Source organism: Homarus americanus, unplaced genomic scaffold, assembly GCF_018991925.1.
Source record: "Homarus americanus isolate GMGI-L3 unplaced genomic scaffold, GMGI_Hamer_2.0 scaffold47967, whole genome shotgun sequence".
Lineage (NCBI taxonomy): Eukaryota > Metazoa > Arthropoda > Malacostraca > Decapoda > Nephropidae > Homarus > Homarus americanus.
In genome coordinates this window covers 2,766,751-2,793,260 of record NW_024731965.1, presented here as the reverse complement: position 1 = coordinate 2,793,260, position 26,510 = coordinate 2,766,751, and the positions used below count along the sequence as shown (strand labels likewise).

The 26,510-nt window shown below is 46.5% G+C and overlaps 2 protein-coding genes across 5 annotated transcripts; one reads left to right on the top strand and one right to left on the bottom strand.

The window, feature by feature from the left end:
• The first annotated feature begins 495 nt into the window (after positions 1–495).
• On the top strand, positions 496–6,684 carry LOC121868138 (protein-lysine N-methyltransferase EEF2KMT-like). Of its 4 annotated transcripts, none has more exons than XM_042368450.1 (5): positions 496–924; positions 1,886–2,674; positions 3,825–3,938; positions 4,179–4,327; positions 5,848–6,684. In XM_042368450.1, exons 2-5 carry the CDS (start codon positions 2,036–2,038, stop codon positions 6,260–6,262), a joined length of 1,317 nt encoding a protein of 438 aa, XP_042224384.1. In that variant the 5' UTR covers positions 496–924; positions 1,886–2,035; the 3' UTR covers positions 6,263–6,684. The 4 variants fall into 4 exon arrangements, with proteins under 4 accessions (XP_042224384.1, XP_042224387.1, XP_042224385.1 ...); XM_042368453.1 differs by having other exon boundaries at positions 512–563; XM_042368451.1 differs by having other exon boundaries at positions 533–565; positions 1,846–2,674.
• Positions 6,637–10,392, bottom strand: LOC121868139 (actin cytoskeleton-regulatory complex protein PAN1-like). Its single transcript, XM_042368454.1, has 2 exons — positions 10,267–10,392; positions 6,637–8,360 (listed from the first exon to the last, which is right to left on the bottom strand). Exons 1-2 carry the CDS (start codon positions 10,276–10,278, stop codon positions 7,188–7,190), a joined length of 1,185 nt encoding a protein of 394 aa, XP_042224388.1. The 5' UTR covers positions 10,279–10,392; the 3' UTR covers positions 6,637–7,187.
• Positions 10,393–26,510: the final 16,118 nt, after the last annotated feature.

Below are 26,510 nucleotides of genomic sequence, written 5' to 3'. Positions count from 1 at the left end.
AGTTATTATGGAAGCATTGCTGGCAAATGATTTAGTCACTCAAAATGTGTGGTGACAATGATAAGATTTTGAAGTGTCTGCAGTGAGGATAAGGTGACTAAAGTGAATGTGAAATGAGCTCTGTGGCTGGGATTGAGTTGAGTGTAAAGTGGTTGAACAGGTGAGTATAAAGTGACAGCTATGATATGAGTAAGGAGTATGTCAGTAAAATAAGTCGTGAGTGAGGCAAGAAGTGAAAGTGCGATAACATAGACTTAGGTGAGAATAGGTATAAGGTGACTTAGAAACTTGGAATATAAAGTAACAAGTTACAGTAAGAGGCGAGTTTACAAGTTAGTGTGAAATGATAAGCAAATGTGTAGGAAGTGACAGGTGAAACGATAGTGGGGTGGAAGGGGGGTGCCAGTGAGGAGAGGCTCAGTGCCAACTAGCAGCTGGTGTGGGGTTCTGGCAGGAGGCTTGGCACCACTCCCGCCTGCATAACACCAGTGTGTGTGTGTTCCGGCCGCCGACACACGTCTCCCAGTTACTGCCTCGCCTAGGAGTATCAACTCTTGTGATTAGTGTGTGGGCCATTTTCTCTATAGTAGAAGGATCACTTGTGGAGACTGCCAAAGTTTTTATAATCTGCACAGTTACCTAAGCTCTCGTCATTAATTATAATTACCGACAACTGAAGAAAGTATCAGCCATTCAGTTTGACGTTAATATGTGGATAATATTTACTAAGACTATCTGAAGAACAGTGAACGATCAGAGTTCTTCACCCTCCTACTTAACTGGGGACGAGGGGGCTAAGTACTGGATGAAACGACTGAACATTTGGACAAGCACTGGATAGACTAAGCAAGCATATCCTCAAGAGTAAACCTTAACGAGAAAACGGGCAGGTGAAGGAGGCAGTTTATGACCCTCCCTATGAAGGTGAGTGTGGAGGAATTCCCATGTACAGTTGGCTCCACTCCCGCGTCTGCCACCTGGTGTTGCCACTGCTCTCCCCGAGGTGTAAACCCCCGAACTCTGAAGTGTGAATTCAAAGCATTCTTTAGTAAGTGAGGAAAGAGGTGTTGGGGGGTGGTACTCTGGGTGAGGACGGGAAGTGTACACCACATCAGTCGGGAGAGATTACATGTAAAATAACGTGTTGGCAATACCGACGGTGTTCCTTTATAAAAGGGGCATTTGTGAGCAAATGTATAATGGAAAAGTTTGACTACGAGATGAAACTTCTCCAGCTGAATAAAATCGTCTGGCGGCAGTAGCCAGAATATAATAGATAAGAAGACATTGTACCGAAGAAATTAATTAGGACTTGGAAGTATCATGTGTTGTCTAATGGTAGACCCTGCTGCCATATGTGACCAAGTCCCAGGTTGTTGATCTGACTTTCTGCCTCATTAACACACAATTTCAGGATCTCAATTGTTTCTTTTCCTTTAACAACACAACACATACCCCGTTTCGCAATCTTGATTTTTTTATTATTATTATTATATTTTCGCCCCTCAGGCCCCAATGTGGGTCAGTGATCTGTGCCCAGGTGGGCTAATACCCTAAAAAAAAAATCAGGAAGGAGGCGCCACATATTTATTGTAATACAAACTTGACGAGTACAAAAATAGTTCATTTGGGAGCAGCCCAGTTTAGAATCAGCGAACCACATGCATGGTTCAGTTGTGTCAAACATACAGTGAGGTTTGGTTAGGTTCAAAATATTGACATTATTATTATTATCAAATGAAGCAATTTATGATGCAAAAGGATATAGCTGATAGTTATTCAGTAAAATTGTTAAAGTAAAAAAAAATAATTTCGGAACCTATGCTACACCCCCCCCCCCTCCAGGCGAGTGACCAGAACTGCATGATAATCTTGTACACTGCAGGGAACGGGTGGAGGCCCAGCAGTGGTGTGGCCCAGCAAAGGTGTGAGGTGCGGCCACACAGCATCATGATCGACCTGGACAACCGGTGTTAAGTTAACTCGTAGTGTTGGGTGGTGATACGGTCACAGGTGAGGACACAACAGCCCAGGTATGTTGTGTTATTTGTTGACCCGCGGGCACCTGGCGGGAGTGCCTCTCTCCCGCACACTGTGGTCACACGTCGCTACCGCCCTCGACGCTGCCTCCATAGACGAGTCGCCCCAACACCTCGTGTCGCAGCTACTGATGGCCAGCTTACTACACCCCCTGACCGCCGCCGCCCCCAGGGACCCCGCCCACGCCCGCGAGGTGCTCGAGTGGCTGAGAGAACAGTGCCAGGCTCGAGGGTGGCACCTTCCGCCAGAGCTCATCCATGAGGCCTTGTCTCACCCAGGTGAAGTACTGGAGGTGTACTACAAGACGTACGTCGGGTGGGGCGGCAGTGCAGTGGGTCGGGTGGGCGTGACGCTGCTGGAGAGTGGCAGCGGCATCACCCACAACACCACAGGGCTCACCACCTGGTACGGGGCGGCCGTGCTGGCAGACTGGGCCACCGACAACGAGGTATTGGCGGGGCGGAGGGTGGTGGAGTTGGGTGCTGGGGTGGGCTTCACCGCCTCCGTCATCCTCACCAGCACCGCAGAAGGTCGCCCACCACCCACCACCTACCTCCTCACCGACTGTCACCACCACGTTCTTACTCTCCTGCACCATAACCTGACGCTCAACCTGGCCTCACCACCACCCAAGGTAAACTGTACTTCACACAGGTATACCTCACACAGGTGTACTTCACACAGGTATATTTCACACAGGTATACTTCACACAGGTATACCTCACACAGGTATACTTCACACAGGTATATTTCACACAGGTATACTTCACACAGGTATACCTCACACAGGTATACTTCACACAGGTATACTTCACACAGGTATACTTCACACAGGTATACCTCACACAGGTATACTTCACACAGGTATACCTCACACAGGTATACTTCACACAGGTATACCTCACACAGGTATACCTCACACAGGTATACCTCACACAGGTATACCTCACACAGGTATACTTCACACAGGTATACCTCACACAGTGCATACCCCACACAGGCATATTTCACACAGGTATACCCCACACAGGTATACTCACACATGTATACCACAGGTATATCTCACACAGGTATACCTCACAGCAGAGAGTACTTCACACAGGTATACTTCACAGGTATCAGAATGGTGGGTATACACCTCACACAGGTATAATTTCCACACAGGTATACCTCACACAGGTATACTTCACACAGGTATACCTCACACAGGTATACTTCACACAGGTATACTTCACACAGGTATACCTCACACAGGTATACTTCACACAGGTATACCTCACACAGGCATACCTCACACAGGTATACTTCACACAGGTATACCTCACACAGGTATACCTCACACAGGTATACCTCACACAGGTATATTTCACACAGGTATACCTCACACAGGTATACCTCACACAGGTATACCTCACACAGGTATACTTCACACAGGTATACTTCACACAGGTATACTTCACACAGGTATACCTCACACAGGTATACTTCACACAGGTATACCTCACACAGGTATACTTCACACAGGTATACCTCACACAGGTATACTTCACACAGGTATACTTCACACAGGTATACAGCCAACTGTCTCTTAATTGTGCAAAATGAAAAATTAAATTATGTAAACAACTCGTGAATAATATGTCATCTTATTCATTAATTATTACCTGAATAATATTGATCTCTGTGGACAGGTGAGTAATTGATTATTAGGCTGGTGCACTTATGGCCGTCTGCCTCACCTGACCTGACCTAACCTATCCTAACAGTGTCATGCTCCTCCACAGAGACAAGACCTGGAGGTGTTTCAGCGTGAGGTGAGCGAGGAACTGGTGAAGGGGGAGGTGGAGGCCGGGGAGGTAGTTAGCTGGCCTCCTGGTGGTGCTACTACTACTCCAGTTGTAAGTTAATATACCTCCTGTAACTTACTAAACCACTGCCAGTTATATCCTCCAGTCATACTCCACTAGTTGAATTTATAAGCGAAATCAAAGTCTATTTTAACATTTTTTGATCGTTTACAGGAGTTAATATGATATGTTCATTAATACTAGAGTTTGAGGATAAATATTTGTAGTTTTATTATTTGGTGTAAGTGTCTTGGTGAGATGAGGTGAGGCAGACCTTGTTGTCGTCGGCAGGCTGTGGAGGGAGGAGGTGGATCGACTGAGGTGAGTGTGATGCAGGTTGACTGGCGCCACCCCCCGCCCCTTCCTCCTGTAGACGTGGTGGTGGCTTCTGATGTGGTCTATGCCAGGCACCTCATACCTGCCCTCGTCACCTTGATCAGGTAACTTAGTGTGGCCAGAGATGAGCTAATCTAACCTAACCTGACCTGACCTAAACTAACCTAACCTGACCAAACAAAACCTAACCTAACCTGACCTGACCTAAACTAACCTAACCTGACCAAACAAAACCTAACCTAATCAAAGCTAATCTAACTTATGTGACAGTCCTCTAAACTGACTCACAGATCAGCAGAGTCAGTGAGTGAGAATAAGTTGTTTACCTTCCCCTACAAACCAGCATCAAACTCACTCCTGAATGAAGCAAGATTTTGTTGGGCAATGCGACCCCTCCCCCCCACTTCACCCCCTCTTTCATCCCCCCCACCAGGCAGGTACTCCAACCCCAGGTACTTGCGATCTCCAGCGAGCAATGAGCAACTCAGCCAATAATAAGTCGTGTAATTAATTCTCTTCATACATAGAGCGAATGTCTTTTGTTATTGATTTGAACTTTGACATGTAAAGAGGTGACGTCATAAATGAATCGAGAATGCGTGATATGTTAAGGAGACGTCACAAATGAGTCGAGAATGCGTGATATGTTAAGGAGACGTCACAAATGAGTCGAGAATGCGTGATATGTTAAGGAGACGTCACAAATGAGTCGAGAATGCGTGATATGTTAAGGAGACGTCACAAATGAAGTCGAGAATGCGTTATGTTGAAAGGTAACGTCACAAAATGAGTCGAGAATGATATGTTAAGGAGACGCTCAAAATGAGTCGAGAATGCGTGGATATGTTATGACACGTCATAAATGGCTCATAATTTATATGAAGCGGCGACGCCAAACAGTCGAGAATGCGTGATATGTTAAGGAGACGTCACAAATGAGTCGAGAATGCGTGATATGTTAAGGAGACGTCACAAATGAATCGAGAATGCGTGATATGTTAAGGAGACGTCACAAATGAGTCGAGAATGCGTGATATGTTAAGGAGACGTCACAAATGAGTCGAGAATGCGTGATATGTTAAGGAGACGTCATAAATGAAGTCGAGAATGCGTGATATGTTAAGGAGACGTCACAAATGAAGTCGAGAATGCGTTATGTTGAAAGGTAACGTCACCTAGGGTTTATTTTTACAATATTGGTAACACAAGTTTATCACCAGCGGTACAAATCATGCATCACGTCAATGTGTTTATGTGTGGTGCTGGAGTCTATAACCTTTTAACTAATATTATTCTTACTATTGTCATATTTTGCGCAAATGTGTGATGAAGATTCCAAGATCTCACATCATCATCTCCTCGTCCTCTATTTAACAGCGTCTATCATCTTCCCCCTACATAATGTTTCATTTGTCTCCAATAATATAACCACCAATAATATAACCACAGTGTATCTATCATATATAGGCCTTACAATGTGTGGTGATGGTGTGTGGTGTCTCGGATTCACAGGTTCAGGGTTCATGGATGGGAGAGAGAGAAAGGTGTGACAGGTAATACTTCTTTTCCCTGACTGTACACCTGGGCTAGTTACCCTGTATTTAAATGCCTGTGTTATCCTCAGGTCAATCTTAGACGGCAGCGGCTCACGACAATTCGAAGGTAACCAGGAAAAGCAAGGCGTACTGGCGAACAGCAAGTCAACACGAGGAACTGGTCGACTGCAGGGGAAATCAGACGAGGTTAACAAGAAGGATGAAGGAAGTTTGGATTATCGGGGTAAAGGAAGTGAAGAGGAAGAAAGACAAGGAAGGAGAGAGCGTGAGGCATTCATAGCTTGCACACGTCGTAATCAGGAGACATTGAGTGTGTTTCTGGAGGAGGTGAGTCGACAGGGGCTGACCTACACCCTCGTCTACCAGGCCACCCTACACACAGACACCGCTCTCTTCCTCTACAACGAGACGCACCTCCCCGTCAAAATCTACAGGATCACAGTACCTCCTCCTCCTCCTCCAGAGCCCTCCTGTGATGCATGAGGCTGCTGGTGGGAGAGGAGACCATGGGAGGCGCGGCTTGAGTTTTGGTGGAGAGAGAGAGAGAGAGGGAGAGAGCTCTGAGTAACACACACAGGAAATAAGGTTCCGGGGTATAAGGGGGAACTAGTCAGGCCAGAACAGTGAGTGAGACACCGGACGCCCACAGTGGTGACGTGTTGTGTTGTATAAAGAGAGTGTCCCGTCAAGACCGACTGGTGTGGTGATGGTGACAATGGTGGAGGCGGTGAGTCAGACCCAACACCTTGAGTCACCACGCCTGAAGTGGTTCCCCAGCCCATCAACCTCTCTCATATAAAGTTCCACACGACGCACCAACATTCACACTTAGCAACAATAAAGACAATAACAACAAATTCACTTTTCGTGTAAATTTATTCAAAATAAAATTGTGAAAAATATAATTTGTATATTTATTTATTTTTTTTACAAAAGTCCTCAGTGGGAAGAGGTGACGCAAGATGCTGACGTGTGTGTGTGAACTTCAAACACTCTGGCCACACGCTGAGGCTGAACCTGTCTTGTATTGTGAGATTAAGATAATCGTCACCAAACACTGTTACACCTTTACCGTCCATCAAGACGTGTTTATGTCTCCGTCTTCAGGTGTGGTGGTCAGAGGATCACCCACTAACACTACAATAAATAAAGTTAAGAAATGACTACATCCAGGAACCATGGCGGCCTGTCTCTCTCGTCCTCTGACAGCTGTAAGGGCTCTCATGGGGCAGCTGTAAGGGCTCTCATGGGGCAGCTGTAAGGGCTCTCCTGGGGCAGCTGTAAGGGCTCTCATGGGGCTCTCAGAAGACAGGCCAGGGCGTCGCCCGGAAGAGCATGAGACACCCGTACAATTCAATCATTACAGAGGGCGACTGTGTGGTCAGCCACACCCTCGGGGCACCAGCCACTATTGATAGGGGTCAGCGGGAGCCTCGGGTAGGTTGGAGGCCAACACCCTGAAGCCGTAAACATCGTCGGCCACGTAGCTCACCGTCTGCAGCGCCCCGTTGGCGTCGATGTAGGAGTAGGAGCCCCGGGTGACGCCGTCTGGGGTGTGAATCTCGTGTTTACTGGAGGGGCCGCCCCCGTACCCGTACTCGAACCCTCCCAGCTCGTTCTGAGAGTGGAACTGAGTCAGTACTTGAGGAGCCACCACGGGGCCGGGAGAGGCGAGGGCTGCTGCCAGTGATGTAGGGAGAGGCACCCGGGCAACATGGTGCAGATCTTGTGGGTCAGCCTTTATGAAAACGGCGTGAGTGTTGGCGATGTGGCTGGGAGCTGGCAGGGAAGGGGGCGGGATGAAGACTGGGGCGGATGGTGTGGGGAGAGGGTGTGGGTGGTGGACTGCAGGGGTAGATATGGCCACTGGCACAGGAGGACCCGAGGCCTTGACGGTGTAGGTTGGAGGGACCAGCACGTTGGTGAGGGCAGGAACATGGCGGGGCTCCTCCTCGACGGGCTCACCGGAGGACAGGTGGACGGGAGGAGGAGGAGGGGGGAGGTAACTGGTGGAAGGGATGGCACGCTTAGCGCGGGCGGCCTTGACCTCGGCAAAAGCCCGCAAGTGGGCGGCAGTGGCTGCCTCTACCTCGGGAGTGTGCTTAACGGGCTCCGGGAGGGGGACCACAGCAACAGTGGGAGCAACGGGTACCTGGGGCAGGTTGGAAGCCTCCACACGGAAACCATTACGGTCCGCCACGTAGTTAGCTGTCTGCAGCTCCCCGTCACTGTCCACGTAGGTGTAGGAGCCCCTCACAGCGCCGTCCATGGTGCGCACCTCGTGGGCGGTGGACGCATCTCCCACATAACCGAAGGCGTACTGGCCCAGCTCGTCCTGACTGTGGTACTGCGTCTTGATTATTGTGGGCACTGGGGCAGGGGCACCTATGGAGTTGGAGAAAGCTCTCGACAACAGTGAGCGGCCCGTAGGGGTGGCGGCAGGAGAGTAGAGAGGAGCTGGGGCACGGAAGGCGTAGGCAAACCCTGGGGCAACACCCGGGGAATATCCCACTGGGCTGAAGCTGACCACGGTGGTGGGCTGACACCAGCACGCACACCACACCAACAGCAGCACCAGCACCTGTCAACACAACGGCCGTCTCATTACACATCATCTTCCTGACTTTAAACACAGGTCATGACACGACCAACAAAATTACAGTACAGTACAGTACAGTACAATACAGTACGGTACAGTGCAGTACAATACAGTACAGTACAGTACTGTTCTGTTAGGTGTCTATGACACGAATTAGGAGGATGTGGCACTAGTTGGGAGGATGTGACACTAGTTAGGGGGATGTGACACTAGTTAGGTGTGGCACTAAGTTAGGAGGATGTGGCACTAGTTAGGGGGATGTGACACTAGTTAGGGGGATGTGACACTAGTTAGCAGGATGTGGCACTAGTTAGGGGGATGTGACACTTAGTTGGGGGATGTGACACTGTTAGGTGTGGCACTAAGTTGGGAGATGTGGCACTTATGTTAGGTTGGGATGATGGCACTAGTTAGGGATGTGACACTAGTTGACACTAGTTGGGGGATGTGGAGTTGTGGACTGGTTAGTTAGCAGGATGGGAGGATGTGGCACTAGTTGGGGGATGTGACACTAGTTAGCAGGATGTGGCACTAGTTGGGGGATGTGACACTGGTTGGCAGGATGTGGCACTGGTTGGGGATGTGACACTGGTTGGGTTGGGAGGATGTGGCACTAGTTGGGGATGTGACACTAGTTAGGAGGATGTGACACTGGTTAGGGATGTGGCACTAGTTGAGGGATGTGACACTAGTTGGGGTAGGATGTGGCACTAGTTAGGGGGACTGTGACACTAGTTAGGTGTGGCACTAGTTAGGGGATGTGGCACTCCCACACAGTGTCTCACATGTACACTCCACACTGTGTCTACATGTACACTCCCCACACTGTGTCTGCATGTACCCCCACACAGTGTCTACATGTACACTCCCACACACCTGTCTACATCTACAGTGTCTACATGCCACTCCCACACTGTGTCTACATGTACTTACACACAGTGTCTACATACCCCACACACTGTGTCTACATAGCACACTCCCACACAGTGTACCTCCCACACATGTGCACTCCCACACAGTGTCTACATGTACACTCCCACAGTGTCTACATGTACCTCCCACACAGTGTGCATGCTCCCTGTGTACACTGTACCTCCCACAGTGTCTATATGTACCTCCCACAGTGTCTGTATGTACTCCACACAGTGTCTACATGTACGCCACACTGTGTCTACATCCCACACTGTGTCTACATGTACACTGTGTCTGCACTCCACACTGTGTCTACATGTACTTCACACAGTGTCTACATGTACACTTCATGTGTCTCCACACGTGTACCTATGTACACTCCCACACTGTGTCTACATGTACACTCATGTCTACATGTACACTCCCCACACTGTGTCTACATGTACACTCCCACACTGTGTCTCACATGTACCTCCCACACAGTGTCTACACATGTACACTTCCCACACTGTCTGTCCCCTGTCACATATGTCTACATGTACACTCCCACACTGTGTCTACATGTACACTCCCACACTGTGTCGACATGTACACTCCCACACAGTGTCTACATGTACACTCCCACACAGTGTCTACATGTACGCTCCCACAGTGTCTACATGTACACTCCCACACAGTGTCTACATGTACACTCCCACAGTGTCTACATGTACACTCCCACACTGTGTCTACATGTACACTCCCACACAGTGTCTACATGTACACTCCCACACAGTGTCTACATGTACACTCCACACAGTGTCTACATGTACACTCCCACACAGTGTCTACATGTACACTCCCACACAGTGTCTACATGTACACTCCACACAGTGTATCTCACGCCTACCCCCACACAGTATCACTTCACGTTCTCCCCCACACTGCGGCACTACACTCCCACAGTATCCTGAGGAAGGCGAGGAGCAAGGTTTACCAGATCCTTCATGACGGACGCGTGCGGTTGAGATGCCTGGGGTAGACTGACTGGAGGAGGCGTGGCGTCCTCCTTATATTCGTGAGGTGGACCACGCCCTTCCCGACCTCCGCTCGAGGTTACCACACTCGCGGTCTATTGTGGAGTAAATGAGTGGCCGCAGCTCTCATTGTTGCCTCGCCTGTGGCCAATTACACCAGGGACTCCTGCTGTGTGAGGGAGTGTGAGGGACAAGTGAGGTGGAATTCTTGGAGGTCGGCGGGAGAGTTGCATCACCCACCGCGCCGCCATCAACAGTAACCTGATGTTCATTTGTTTATTGCTTCAGGTACTAACTTGATGATCATTTGTTTATTGCTTCAGGTACTAACTTGATGTTCATTTGTTTATTGCTTCAGGTACTAACTTGATGTTCATTTGTTTATTGCTTCAGGTACTAACTTGATGTTCATTTGTTTATTGCTTCAGGTACTAACTTGATGATCCAGCTTGAGTTAAAACACTTCAGAATTCTCAATGTTCGTCGAGTTGTGGTAAAATGTGGATAACTTCCACATCAGTATCATATGGAATACTCCTTGTACTGTATCAGCCAAACAGTCTTCCGGCAACACTACTTCCTACCACCATCACCACCATCATCACCACCAACATCACCATCAACAACATGTACACCACAGCCGCCTGCAGGCATCGAGGTCACCTTCTCTCCTTCCCGCACCTCCTGTCTTCCCCACAGCCTGTCAATGGTTGGATCACACATACACACCCCTCACTATTTTTCCTCCTCCTGTCACCTCCCTCACCGCAAACATTTCACATTACTCAACTTAAAATGTTTGTGGCAGAAATGACTCACAGTCCTACATAACACACAGTTAACATTAACAAATAATACAACCAGTCAAAAGAACGCGCGCGCACACACACACACTACTACTACTACTTTGCTGTCACTCGCAATCGAGTATGACGATCATCCAGCTATGATAAAATAATAAGAGTTATTAAGGATGTCACCTTCGTTGATGAACTTTGAGGTGAATAGAGAGGCCGATATGGGACCGGCAGGGTCGTCCATAGATGTTGCACATGTGGAGGGCTACAGCTAGTGCGGGAGGTGCGGCGACAGCGTCTTTCCGGCGTTGGCGCTTGTCTGCCTCGGTTTGCAGTCGGGCTAACTCGAAAGTATTGACACCTTCTCGTGTGGTGCTCCTCCAAGCGTTACGGTGTGGAGTGATCGTCTCCCAGGTGAGGGGGTCCATTTGGCACTTTTTCAGGTTTGTCTTAAGACTATCCTTATACCTTTTCAGTTGCCCGCCAGCGTTACGTTTACTATTCGTTAGGTGAATGTAAAGTAGCTGCTTTGGCAGTCTACTGTCGTCCATGCACGTAACATGGACAGTCAAACGTAGTTGTTCATGGATAATGGCAGCCTCGATGCTCCTACAGTTGGTGTCAGCAAGGATGCTGGCATTTGTTCTCTTGTCTTCCCAGCGAAATAGGGAGGATAGAATGCAGGAAGACGCGTCTCGCTCACAGATAATTTATGTTCACAGACAGACCGACAGCAGGAGGCGCGACAGGATAGTGAAGTATTGAGCCAAAAACATAATATTATATATTTTTACATTCCTGTGTGTGGCTAGGTCACTGTCACAAGGCTACCTCCCTCCTACTTCCCTCCTACTCCTGCCACCTCCCTCCTACTCCTGCCACCTCCCTCCTCCTACTTCCTTCACTTCCCTCCTACTCCTGCTACCTCCCTCCTGATGGTGTCCGTGGTGACAGCTAAGGCCTGACGTGATGGAGCCCCACCTGAGACTGACAATACTCTCCTCACCATCATCCCTAAGGCTGAGGTGCACAGCAAGCTAGCCTCCATGACTAACACGTGCCTGCATGAGGAGAATCTAAACTCTAGGTGGAGGGAAGAGAAGGGAGGAGGTGGAGGAAAGAAAGAAAGGGAGGGAGGAGGAGGAAGAAGAAGGGAGGAGGAGGAGGAGGAGGGAGAGGTGGAGAAGAGAAGGGAGGAGGAGGGAGGGAGGGAGAGGGGAGGAGGAGGGAGGAAGAGAAGGGGAGGAGGAGGAGGAAGAGAAGGGGAGGAGGAGGAGGAAGAGGGACTGTGTTAGCAGGAGGTAAAAACTCGACTTGGTCAGGTATTAAAAACTGACCCAAGATGGTGCCGAGTGACTCTTGACCTTCCCCTCACTGTTACATCTGCCCTGAGGGTGGAGGAAGAGGGAGGGAGGGGGGAGAGAAGGGGAGAAGGAAGAGGAGGGGAGAGGAGAGGTGTGAAGAATGGACAGTATATGTGTGTGAGCGGCGGTCACCCAGGGGTCATGACAACACTCGGTGAACAAAGGTGTGTACTGTACTCTACCTGTAACACTGAGGGTCCTCTTAATTAAAACTCACCTGTAGCAAATTGTATACCTGTATGGGTGAGTAGCAGGGTGTGGTAGTCTCTGAGTGAAGGTTCCTCTCACGGTCTGAGGGCTGGGGGCTGGGGGCTGGGGCTGTGGGCTGTGAAGGATCGTTATATCAGCTAACCCGGAAGATGTGCAGAGTGGTCAAGTACGTCAGCACACACACACACACACACACACACACACACACACACACACACTCACACATTCACACACACACACACACACACACACACACACACACACACACACACACACAGGCTTCTTCCTAACAAATTATGGTGAGTTTTGTTGAATGTTCACCCAAAAGCGACCTTACCTGTGACTCTAAAACAGGTGAGTGACAGGTGTTGTTTTAATTATCCCTACCAATGACAGTGCTGAGGGATATAGTAGTGTTTCTGTCTGTCTGTCTGTCTGTCTAGGTGACTTTACCACTTTAGTTGAGCCAGATCATTTATCAGCGAGGATGGTCCAGGGGCAACATACTCGCCTCACACTTCATGGAAAAGAGTTCGATCCCAGCTTAGAAATATTTTAGTGTTAAGTACCTCGTGTGTGTGGCCTCCAGGGTGACGTCACAAGGTTGGTTCTCCAGGAAGGCCACGGGAAAGTCTGGAATGACATACATACACACACCTGTACCTATTCTGGGGGTAACACACACCTGTACCTACTCTTGGGGCCACATACACCTGTACCTACTCTTGGGACCACACACACCTGTACCTACTCTGGGGGCCACACACACCTGTACTTACTCTGGGGGCCACACACCTGTATATACACCTGCTAATACTCTGGGGGGAATGTTTGTGACGAATCTTATATGTATGAACTGTGTTAGGTTAAGTTAGGTTAGGTTAGGCGTGTGTTAGGTTAGGTTAGGTTAGGTTAAGTTAGGTTAGGTTAGGCGTGTGTTAAGTTAGGTGAGGATACTGTGTGAGACAATATGACACAGTGGACGAAGTATAGTGATAACCCTACCGAGACAAGAGGCGTCAAAGTGTTCAATGTGAAACTCATCGATCACCTCCGTCAGTCAGGTTCTCGGCTGTGAGTGGTGGTGAGGGATGAGAGCGCCTGGCGAGGTTGTTCCCAGGCTGGCGCAGATACTCCCAGACTGGCAGAGGGACAGTTTTTGCTTCCCTCACTCAGCTGGGACACACCAGTAGTTCAGGGACTCAAGGACACCCTCACAAAAACTGGCTGACCCGACCTGCCCTGCTGCACCCTACTGCTGTTATGAGTGAATCAATGAAACGATGAATGCAAAAATGAATGACTCAATGTATACCTGCACTGTCTACGTACTGATAATTTCAGCACTCACAAAATGGCAGAAAAGTGTTGGCCATTGACAAGTCAGTGGACCAATGACAAGTCAGTGCCCGTTAGTGACAAGTCAGTGCCCGTTAGTGACAAGTCAGTGGCCAGTGACAAGTCAGTGCCCGTCAGTTAGTAGTCACGGTCAATACGGACTTCACAACCGGTTCACAGAGGTCTACCACCCTCCCAGCCACACCAGGTGAGAAGTGAGGACTCCCAGCTACACCAGGTGAGAAATGAGGACTCCCAGGACCACGTGATGGGCGTGAAAAACGGGTGAACATTGTGACCAGCCGTGGGGAGGAGAGCGCCAGACTGTCCTTGGCACTTGCAGTATGTGTGTGTGTGTGTGTGTGTGTGTGTGTGTGTGTGTGTGTGTGTGTGATAAAATACCATTAGTACTATATCCTCTTCACCTGACACACACTGACAGGGGGCAGGGTAGAGCAGGGGGGTTAGTGGGCAGGGGGCAGGGTAGAGCAGGGGGGCGGTTAGTGGGCAGGGGGCAGGTGACCTACATCTGCATAGTGTTGAGGTAAAGACAGGTAATGGGAGGTGGTACTGACCCTGAGCCTCCTGCCACACACACCTGTACCACACACACCTGTACCACACACACCTGTACCACACACACCTGTACCACACACACCTGTACCTCACACACCTGTACCACACACACCTGTACCTCACACCTGTACCTCACACACCTGTACCACACACACCTGTACCACACACACCTGTACCACACACACCTGTACCTCACACACCTGTACCACACACACCTGTACCTCACACCTGTACCTCACACACCTGTACCTGTCACACATATGAGTGTGTGTGTGGTATATTATGTGCTAGTGGTACATGTATACTGCGGTGTACACATGTGTGAACTGTACACTCAAGGCCAGGTTGGTGTACACAAGAATGTATGACGTGTGTGGTGTACAGCTATGTGTTTTACACTGCCTGGTAACTCACATGTGCCCCCCTCCCTCCCCCTCACTTACTGCCCCTCCTCCCCCTCCCCTCACATGTGCTCTCCCCCCCCTCTCTCACTTACCGCCCCCCTCCTCCCTCTCCCCCTCTCACCTGGTGGCCGTGAGAGAATGATTATCAGGTAAAAACTGGACTGAGATGCGTAAATACTGTAGGTGCCTGGTGTGACTCTTCCCACCACCATCACCACAACTACTACCATCACCACAACTACTACCATCACCACAACTACTACCATCACCACAACTACTACCATCACCACAACTACTACCATCACCACAATCATCACTACTACCACCAGCAGTCAATAAGGTGCTAGTGGAGTTAAGATACGCGAGGTTACCTGAAGATGGAGGCAACGTTACGGCGTCTGTGTATGAACTGTGATGTTGTGGTTGGCGTGAGAAGAGGAGGAAGGGGAGAGGAAGAAGGAGGAGAGGAAGAAAAAGGAGAAGGAGTAGGAAGAAGGAAAAAGGAAAGAATAAGAAGAACGCAGGTGACCTCTTGACCATTTCGTATATATTTGTGTTAAACGGTAAGTCAAGTTTTTTCCTCAGGGCACGACAGGAACGAGCGCCGCTATGGGCCCCACCACAGTTAGGTTAGGTTAGGTTAGACGTGTCATGTTAGGTTAGACATGTTAGGTTAGGTTAGGTTAGACGTGTCATGTTAGGTTAGGCTAGACGTGTCATGTTAGGTTAGACATGTTAGGTTAGGTTAGGTTAGACGTGTCATGTTAGGTTAGACATGTTAGGTTAGGTTAGGTTAGACGTGTCATGTTAGGTTAGACATGTTAGGTTAGGTTAGGTTAGGTTAGACATGTTAGGTTAGGTTAGGCTAGACGTGTCATGTTAGGTTCATCTATAAATAAGTGAGTTACTTCCTTTTCTCTTAACATATGACACGGAAGGAAGAGGAGGAGGAAGGAGAAGAAGAAGGGGAGGAAGGAGAAGAAGAAGAGGAGGAAGGAGAAGAAGAAGAGGAGGAAGGAGAAGAAGAAGAAGAGAGAGGAGAAGGACAATACCAGGAAGTGTGTGTGTGAGAGGTGAAGGGGACCCTCATGTATACCTGACAATATTATAAAAACGCCGAGAGATGGAACTGAACTTTGGGCCACAACAGACCTATGAATACCTTACTCTCATCCTCCTCCTCCTCCTCCTCCTTGTAACCCCTCCTCCTCCTCCTCCTTGTAACCCCTCCTCCTCCTCCTCAAAATATCAGCTGAACAGAAGGAAAAGTCCAAAACACACACACACACTGACACACACACACACACACACACACATACCTGGCCACTAGCAAGGTTGTGAGGCACCTGATCGACCCCCTCCCCTCCCCCCACCTTCCCTGGTCACCTCACAAAAAGTTGAGGCTCGCGCGTATGAAGAGAGTCTGTCAGGTTAACTTCCCAGCCCCTGAGTGTACCTTTGGGGTCTCTGGCTACTGTAACTTGTCCACGACGCCTGTAGCAGAGAGGGGGAGGGAGTGAGGAAGATGGAAAGAGGAAAGGAGGAAGATGGAAAGGAAGGAGTAGGAAGAGGGAGAGGAAGGAATGATTGAGTGAAGGAGAGAGAGAGAGAGAGAGAGAGATGTGTGGTCATGTAGTGTGTTCAGTGTGCACCACCAAGTACGGAGTGTTACATACATACATTTGGTACCACAGGAAGTCCGCCTCACTCACACAATTGTCTTGATTAGAGAGACACACCAGTTCTTCTCCCACACACTGCTGTCGTTCTCATAAGGTACAGCAAGACGCCACTGGCCAACACCTGAATATGTTAAGTGAGGAGAGAAGGGCAGTGAGTGACAGGGAGGAGGTGGTGAGGGGGGATGGGGTGCCACTGGTGAGATATTTCCTACAGGTGAGCATATTTGACCTCACATCCGCCACTCACCTCACCTGATTTACCTGGGTGACGTTGAGGAGCGTGGCAGCAACACCCGGACACTTAAGTTCCTGTTATCGTGTGTGTGGGGAGAAGAAGGTGCTACACTGCCATCCCTCCCTCACTCATTCACTTACACACTTCATTATTATAACAATCTTTAATGACTTTGTGTTTTTCCCTGCGACAGATGAAGTGACGTCAGACGAAAACAAAGGTAAACTCAAGACTAACCATTTTAACTCCTACTAAGTGTTTATAAAATCCTACCTTAAATAATATAATGAAATAACCACCCACAATGAACAATGCACACCGCCCCATGCCATGAACAATGTACAGTTGTGGACAAAATTCCATGAACACTCTCGGTAATATCTGGAATCATTACAATTATGTCGGAACTTCAAAATAAAACCAACACTGCTTAATATAAAAAAAAATTAAGTAAATACGTTCAAAGTCCATTCCCCTGCACCTATCGCTCCTCCCAAGTACTTATGAACGAAAAATATGAACAGATAATATGAGTGAACAAAAAGTCAAGGCCTATTTGTTCACTATTCTGAGTAAATTTCACCTTTCTAGCTTAAAAAGTAATATATCTCCAGGACACACACACATATATTAAACAAAATTATCAACCAGTGAGTACCCTTCTTTCTCACAATACCTGGAAACAAATAGTGGAAGCAGGAGTAACAAACACTAATAAAATATGTTTCCTATGAAGGCAGAGAACACAACACAATGACGTTGGTGGTGGTGGTGGTGACTACAGTGCACGAAGCCGTTGGTGGTGGCGGGTGTGGCGTATCAGAATATTTCCTTATACTGTTTAGTTATTTATAATCTTTGAACGGCAGACACGATACATCTCTTCACTCTGTCTACTACATAATATTATACCCTCAAGGCTGTGCTATATACGGTATATATGATAATCTGTCTCTAGTTTGTCCAGTTGTGTCTCAGAGTATCAACATGATGGGAAATGTGGCCACGTGAAGCTGGTGTGTTGAGGTACAGGTAGGTGGTAGGTCAAGGTTCCAGATGTCAGTCTATGTCAGCCTCTCTCACCTGCTGACAGCGTTGCCCGGGTAATATCTGTCAGCAACGTAACTAACCCCCATAGAATACACTGGTGAACAACGCAGGTAAAAGAGTAACGAGGTATTGATGATTTAATTGATCATTCAAGCATAAAGACCAGGACAGACGCGTGGCTTTGAAAATTATCACAGCTTCTCGTCAACTAGGTTTGGGCGGAGAGTAGAGGGAAGAGGCTTTCTATTCTACCAGGCTAACAGTTACTTTGCATCAATAAAGCTTTCTGTGATCGTCCCAACACACACGTACAGCTCCGGGCTACAGTGGCCAGGTACACAGTGGCTCCTCAACAAGTAATCATCAGATGGAGTTGAAGGAAAACAATTCGCTTAAAATCTAGTCAAGTTATGTTGGGATTTCGTGAGGATGGCGGCTGGCTGTGTGTGTGTACGTGTGTCTTAGTGATTTCTATTTTTTATCAGAAACATAATTGTCTAAATATCTAAAACTGTGAACGAACGAGAATAATTAGAATTTTGGAGGGTAATCGACGTAAAAATGTGACGCCATTTTAATTATTTCGTTGAGAGGTTTGGTGGGGTGCATCAGACTTACAAAATATGGTATTATACTTTATTTTATCTGATTTTTAGTGGATTTTTTGTTTCAGAATCAGTCCATTGAAAGTGGTAATACATTCCCGTGTCAAGTAAGAGGAAAAACCAGTTACATTAAAGTTGAAAAATGTTGATGACGTCACTTCCGGCAAGATAGACTTCCCAGCCGCCTTCCACGTTTCTTATCAATAGGGTTTATACCTCCTCCTCATGGTGCAGGCTACGAGAGTCCTAGCGTGCCTACAGATCACCCCACCCCTCCCCCACACACGCTGGTGACTGATGTATGTCACTAACAATAAAACTCATTATCCCGTGGTGGCCATTACACTAATACTGGTCAACGAGAGGTACACAGGAGGGCCGCGGTGAAGTGCTCGCAGTTGCAGATCACGTCGCCAGGGTTGAGAAGCATGAAGGTCGTGGGATGTGAGGAGAGCGGACGTAGGGGTCGCAGGGTGCGTGTAAGGAATTGAATTTGACGAGGATAACTACCGCAAAAAGGATTAGAGCAGAGGTCAGAGGGTGTGTATAACAGACCCGTGGTCAGGACATTACGGCATTGAATGTTACAAAGTACTTACAGTACGTGAATAGCGCGGTGTGGTATGGTGTTGCGTGTGTGCGCGCACACAGGGTGGTGTAATACGTCTAGTGTGGCAGCATTATGTTTGTATTAAGGTGCAAGCACTCCTTGCTTCCTCTCGCTTTCATCTACCGCCGCTGGCTAGCCCTCGTGATGAACAGGAAAGCATCTTCCATAACTCTTCCCCTGCCAGTACACAGCCTATTCACCATCAAGACTCTAGCTGTGCCTCCTCGTGGCGACACACGGTAACTGGGTGCCTCATGGGCCCAGGCTAGACCAGTACGGAATCTCGGAGTAGCAGTGGGCCCCAGAGGGACGGCCCATAGGCCCACTGGCATGTGGACACGTCCCGGCGCCTACCACCCATTGCCCCGCTACCTTGCAGAGTAACCTTGGTAGGCATAAGGCTATGGGAGTAAACCCAGAACGAAAAATCTGAAGTGGAGCCCCGCATCAGGCAGAGCTCCAACAAGACCCCAACGGTGGCATAGGCAGAAGAGGTGACCACCATGGGAACCCAACGACTACACCGGCTTATGAAGGCAGTGCGTGATGGACAGGCTACTAAGGCGAAACCCAACAAACTGGGCTATTGGCATCTATTGCAACTCTCCCTCTCCCCAGTCATTGCAACACTTGCACAACTGCAAAAACGCGGCGTGATTGGTCAGGCGAAGGGAAGGCGAGAGCCATGATTGAAGGCCCAGGGCGAGTGAGATGCGTTACGGACCGAGCAACAGTGGGATATTTACCTCGTAACAGCAGGATATTATTGGTATTTCAAAAAGCAAAGGCCTCCTACTTTACACGTCATCTATTCATTGAAACTGTCCATACTAATTATCTTCAATTCCCCGTGTTTACTCAGAATTACTGAATTTCTGGAAAAAAACCGCAAATACGCAATCGTGTCCGAGTGATCTATAGCAATACTTCAAGAGGTAGACGGGAGACTGTGACCTTCCTACTTGTTAACCACTAAGCGACCTTCATAGTGTAACAATAGATGTAGTCAATCCCAGTCCTCAACCAGGTGATGCTACCACAACCACCACTTACCACAACCACCACTTACCACACCTACAATTACCACACTCATAAACGCACAGGTACACAAGGTAACTAAAATATCTTCAGCCTTGACGATTTGTCCCTGTATATAAACACAACGTGATAGGAATTGTGTGTGATGTGTTTTAACAATATGGAGACTGGGGGAAATGGGATCGATATTTTCAAAGTTAATTCTAATACCAATCTTACATTTTAGATTTATGACGTGGGAATTCAAACACTTGGCCATTATTATACCCCAGTCACTGTTGATTAAAGGTTCATTTTGTTTCTTTACGAATAATTAAAATGTCATCTACGTAACGAGTATATACTGAAGACAAACTACGACAGGTAACACACTACATTTCATTAACTATGTACAGATAACACAAACGTATTCGCGAATCTAAGCATAAATAATCGAAAAAAATCAGGAAAAAAGTCACGCCTCCTAACTCAGTGGTTCTCAACCTGGGGGCCATGGCAAGAATTTAGGGGAGCCACGGCGAGCTGTTATAAATTGTACGTTTCCAAATAATGTTGAGAATCTGAATTAAACAAAACTTATTTTTTTAACGGATTATTTAAGATTTCACAGGTCCAGTCCCTGTGTGTGTGAGAGGCGCTGGACCGAGCTGCTGAACTGACTTGTTCAGTACGTGTCCGTGTGTCATCCCTTAGCAAGTGGTGATAGGACCGAATGGGGGGGGGGAGAAAAATGAAGACGGCCACGAGGATGTTGAAAATTCCTCAAGGGGGGAATGGAGTGAAAAAGGTTGAGAACCACTGACCTAACCTAACCAAATTTGTCTTTTTCTTTACCTTTTCCGGCCAAGGTTTTCGCTACCTTCGTCAAGTCTCACCGGATAACAAATTACATTAAAAATTCAATACAGTATAACCTAACATAATAAAACCTTTTGGATTTTAATGGGTAATACAAAATACAAATAAAATCGATAAACTTTCCAATCGTACGAGCACAGCACAGCGGGGAGTGAGAGCTTGGACGGAATCACAACTTGGTTAATAAAGTGCTTGGTCGGTTCTGTGGACGGAGCGATAATTATTTATTTATTTTATTTGTTATGGGAATTAGGCCACCCGGACACAGGTCAAACGACCCACTACGGGGCCTGGGGGCAAAAAAATAAGAACAGAAAGAAATTAAAAATAGAGAAGAAAAGGGTTATACTGAGTTAATTCTACACCACGAAGATGCCGGGAACCAGCCTCTTAAAGCGAGACAGATTGTATAAGTATTTTAACACAGAAGAAGGCAGAGCATTCCATGGTTTGGCTGTGTGAGGAGAGAAGGATGTACTATAACGGGTTATTCTAGTGTGACCGACATCCACAGAGAAACGGTGGGCACCGTGGGCAAGACGTGTGTTACGAGCCCACGGCCTTGCCGGCGGTACACAGGATGCCAAATCCACCGAACATTGCCCGTTAAAGTACCTGTAAAAGAGAGAGAGTGAAGCAACATTGTGGTGAAGAGAAAGGGAAGAGAGATTGTCGACTAAAGGAGGAGAGTTAATAAGACGAAATGCCTTTGATTCCACCCTATCTAATAGTTGGATACAAGAAGAGCCACCCCAGATATGAGAGCAGTACTCCAAGTTGAATCCCTTATATACTTGAATCAAGTGCTCAGGAGTGAAGTAGCTACGCCATCTGTACAGCATTCCCAACTTTCGGGGGGCAGCTTTAGCTATGTTAAGGGTGTGTGTTTTCCAGGACATATTGGAGGAAATGGTGAGGCCTAGCATATCTAATTCAGAATTTGGCAGAATGATAGCGTCCTGAAATGTAATTGGTGCGAGATATACAGTATTCCAGATATAAAGTATACTTGTATAAAAAGATATAACCATATAAATACTCAGCGTCATATCAAATATATACCGAGTTTGAATACAATATAAACAGCAATAGTCTCCACATCACAAATGTTTCTTAATCATAAATAAATGCCATCAAACAGTGACTAACCTTGCTCTGGTGATTATGTAGGTTGTGACAATATAACTTACCTGTCACAGAGTTGGGCACATGTTTGAGTACACACCTCCAGCTCGTTACACACTCCTCTGCTGAACTATACATGTCACTTATAATATGTAGAAAATATCAGGGCCGGACCTAGACTGTTTGGACACCTCAGGCAAGAAACCAGTTTAGAATTACAGTAACTGGTGAGATATAGCTTTTGATTGGCTGACTAGCTAATGGAATAAATATGACAAACTTTATAAATTACAACAGCAACAGGAAAAGCACTAAACATTTCACCTCCCCTGGGGCAAGTACCACTACGCCCACAAATACACATACGTAGATGAACTATTGATAAAACTAAACAAAACTGTGGGAAATAAAAGGTACATATCTACTAAAAGCTACAAATTAATTAAGTGTTGACGTCTCTGTTAGCTCAAGCGAGGCGGGAAATGATATTGAACATCATCTCAATATACAGTGTAATACAGTATGGATCCGCCCCTGGTTCCCTAATAAATGGCATAATATACACTAAAAATATCAGTAAAGGTTCAGTTAACTTACACAGTAGATTTATTTTTGAATGGGAGTCTATTGATATGTTTGTTTTGAAGTGCTAATTAGAACACCACCCGGGAGCAGTCTACCCTAATCTAAACTAACCTATCAGCTTACCTAACCTAATCTAAGCTAAACTAACCTAATCTATCCCCTTACCCAACTTAACCTAACCACTTCCTGTGTTAGCTTAAATCTGAAAAAATTCTGATTATTCTCATTAATAGTAATATCCTTTTAAATTAATGGTAAATATTGATTTTCTTCTTACTTTACATCCATATATATGTTGAAATAAAAAAAATTATATTGAATACAGAAATGTTATATAACCCATTGTTTCACCACCAATTAGGTTCTATACATCAAAACCAACCAACCAGCCAAGCTCCCGTAAAAGAAAATAACATTAAATAAGACCAATTAACCAACTGAACCTTTACCGATATAATTTCATACCTGTGGGTGTAGTGATCACCGGAGAATATAATCACACGGGCAGGTACAGTACAGATGAGGTGTGACACAGGTAAGAGGAAGGCGAGACAGCTGTACCTAGATTGTAGAGAATCACATTATCACTATTTCCATGAACACTAGAAGGTTATTAATAATATCACTGATGTATATACCAGGCGAGGGAAACAGAGGGAGACCATCACTGAAAACCTTTGATCTAGATGTATGATAGTTATTTAGTGGGTCCCTTATTGTTGACCTGACCTGACCTGACGTGTGTGTTGGTGTGGGGATTAGTGGATGACATCATTATGACCTGACCTCATGTTTTTAAGGTCACCCTGTATATTTAAGCCTCTCTCTCTCCATGTAATCCAGTTGTCTCTGAAGATGTCTTGAATAAAGACGAAAGCTAAGGTGCTCCGTTGTTTCCCTTTTCCCGTGTGATTTTATCAAGATGTATATATATCTTGATAAAATCACACGGGAAAAGGGAAACAACGGAGCACCTTTTCCCGTGTGATTTTATCAAGATTTATCTTATCCACGTTTTCATTGTGGATCTACATGAAATATATATATATATATATATTAAATGTGTCTTGTTTCGTCAATGCATAATTTATAATGTAATAAATAACTGTAAGATAGAGGCTGGATCTTCCATACGAGTCTTTTTCACAGGTCGAGAGCTACATGAATTAGTCTTTTTACAATAATCAATTTAGCTTATTTTAACATTACAGTTAATATCAACGCTAGACAAATACTGCTCAACGGAGACTAGCATATTGAGCTGGCAAGATTGTATTAGGGACGTTTATGATTGATGACAGACTGGGAATACGACACAGCGCCTGACACCTGCAGATACAAGGAAAGTTTAATATGTAACAAAAACAAAGAATACTGTTATATTATCCTGAGTCATAGGTTTTTCCTGGATAAATTATTAGTAATATAAATATCGGAATTTTCCCATTTATTGGATTTTCTGAATACATTATTACGTTTAATTTCTTTCACTCGGTATATGTGAAGGGATGCTGTGATGCCTGACAAAAGTAATTCTATATATTTGTGTCTCTGTTCTTATACTCTCTTCCACAGTCTGCTTGTGTCACCACCGCTAATAATTTTCTGTAAATTTCTATTTCTGTTCAGTGATAAGTGACATTTAATAAAGAAAGTCATGCTGAAATACTTACCGACGTGAGTTACCACACCACGCCACACTACACCTGCCCGTGCCACACCACACCACAATACACTAAACCACACCAATCCAAACCACAAGTCTGGTCAGTCACCTTCCCTCACACCAGGGGAAATTGCTCAACTCAGTTAATTATATATAGTGAACAGGTTGGAGAACACGATGCTTCACTCATAAATACCTCCATCTGGGCTGTATTTCCGCCGGGGTGTGTACAGTTTATTCACCTGCCCAATTAGTCGCTTGAACCTGAAATATTTACGAGTTAGCCCTATCCCTAACCTAAGTTACCTAAGTTTATCTTGTTCTGTTCTTATTACTCTACTAATAAAAGGCGCCTTATTTGTACCATGTCTCTTTCCTCACTCAGTTTAATCATTTCACTGGGGACTCTGAGTGCCACTTGCATCAGTGTATCATTCATTATTTCTTAAAATAGCCCCTGCCTACACTGGCGAGCGTTCTGGTGCATTTAAGATTTGTATTTGCCAACAATACGTAACAGAGAACAGACCGGCTAGAAGCCCCTGACCAGTGGCGAAGAGGATAAGATTTGGTCATGGTATGAACTGCTACCATGATCCGTGCTGGTGGTCACTGGATGGTGGCAGCTGGAGATGTATAATTCTTCTGTCCTCGCTGGGGAGAGTCGCTTCGCATTATTATTATTATTATTATTATTATTATTATTGCTACAGGGGTTGATGTTTCAAGTTAATATTTTTTCGTAACTGGGGATAAGAACGTACGCTGCTGCCGTAGTCATGCAGCTTATCTCAGCTCCAGTTTAGCCATGACAAAGTGAACTAATTGAATGCGTTTTTATATCCCCAGTCAAAAATAAACTTAAAACACGATCATTTGGGGATCTTGGCCGACACTCTCTCGGCTCCCACAGTGTGTCAACAACTTATACAACTAAGAATCAAACATTTAGATATTTGTTATCACTAAACCAATCTTGACAAGTGTATAGTAATGGCAGACTTGTGGTGAGCCCCGCGTCCTGGGACCAACACTGCCAACAGTTTTTCCTAACGCGGCCTGTGGCGGATCCTGGTACCAAACATCGTGATTATAAATGATGGGCTCGGTGTCGTCACATCAGGCAGGCAGTACAGAGTGGCCACATCCGTATAGATACTAACTGGAAAATCCTCCGCTATTACAGGATTTTTTTCAGGAACGCAGATTTCGTCACTACTGACCACAGCCCCACTGGTCCCACTCTTAAGGTTTATTTCACAACAGGACAGCCTCACAACGCTCTTCCAAAATTTACATCCTGTGAAGGTCAAGGTTGACGAGTGTACTGAGGAGGACAGTGTAGAGTGTTTTAGGAAGGGTGACACTGCGGCAGGGTGTTCACGGGTCCTCAGGATTATCGTGAACAGCAAGATGACTTTAAGAATGCCTGAACACATCTGCAGGACCCTTAAAGTCAGGCCAAACTCAGTTAAGGAACTGTTTCGGGAGATTTGGACCTCAGTGTAGAGGGAGGGGAGGGTGGGTGGCTGACAATGTAACATGGCAGATTGAAACACGTCAAGAGGTCACACCCAACTTGAGAGCTAATGAGGGCAGCTACTGGGGAGGGAAGGGTCGTACCTTTAGGTTTATATACACGACCTTTGTCCTACCTGTCCAGCTGCATACCGGGTAAACAGCTCACTTTCATTCTGTCCTAACCAGTGAAGGCGGTAATTATACAGTCGGTTCACAATGAGACACTGGGAAATGCCACAACTGCCTCTGATCCCCACCAAGAACGTTAACCTCATGTTAGATTCACAGCGACACACAGAGAGAGCTGTCTTCCCTAGGAGGCGTTTCCATCACTGTACATACACAAGTCTCACCAGAACGTTTGACGGCAAAATAGAATAAGTTACCTGTCTAGTCTGTCAGTACAATACAAGGCGTCTACGTTATGCACACCTAGATTATTATGGCACCACCTGAATCATTAAAGCCACATCATGCAAATTACTTCACCTGTACTGTACGTTATACCTAAAACTGTACTTATTCTGATATTTTATGAAC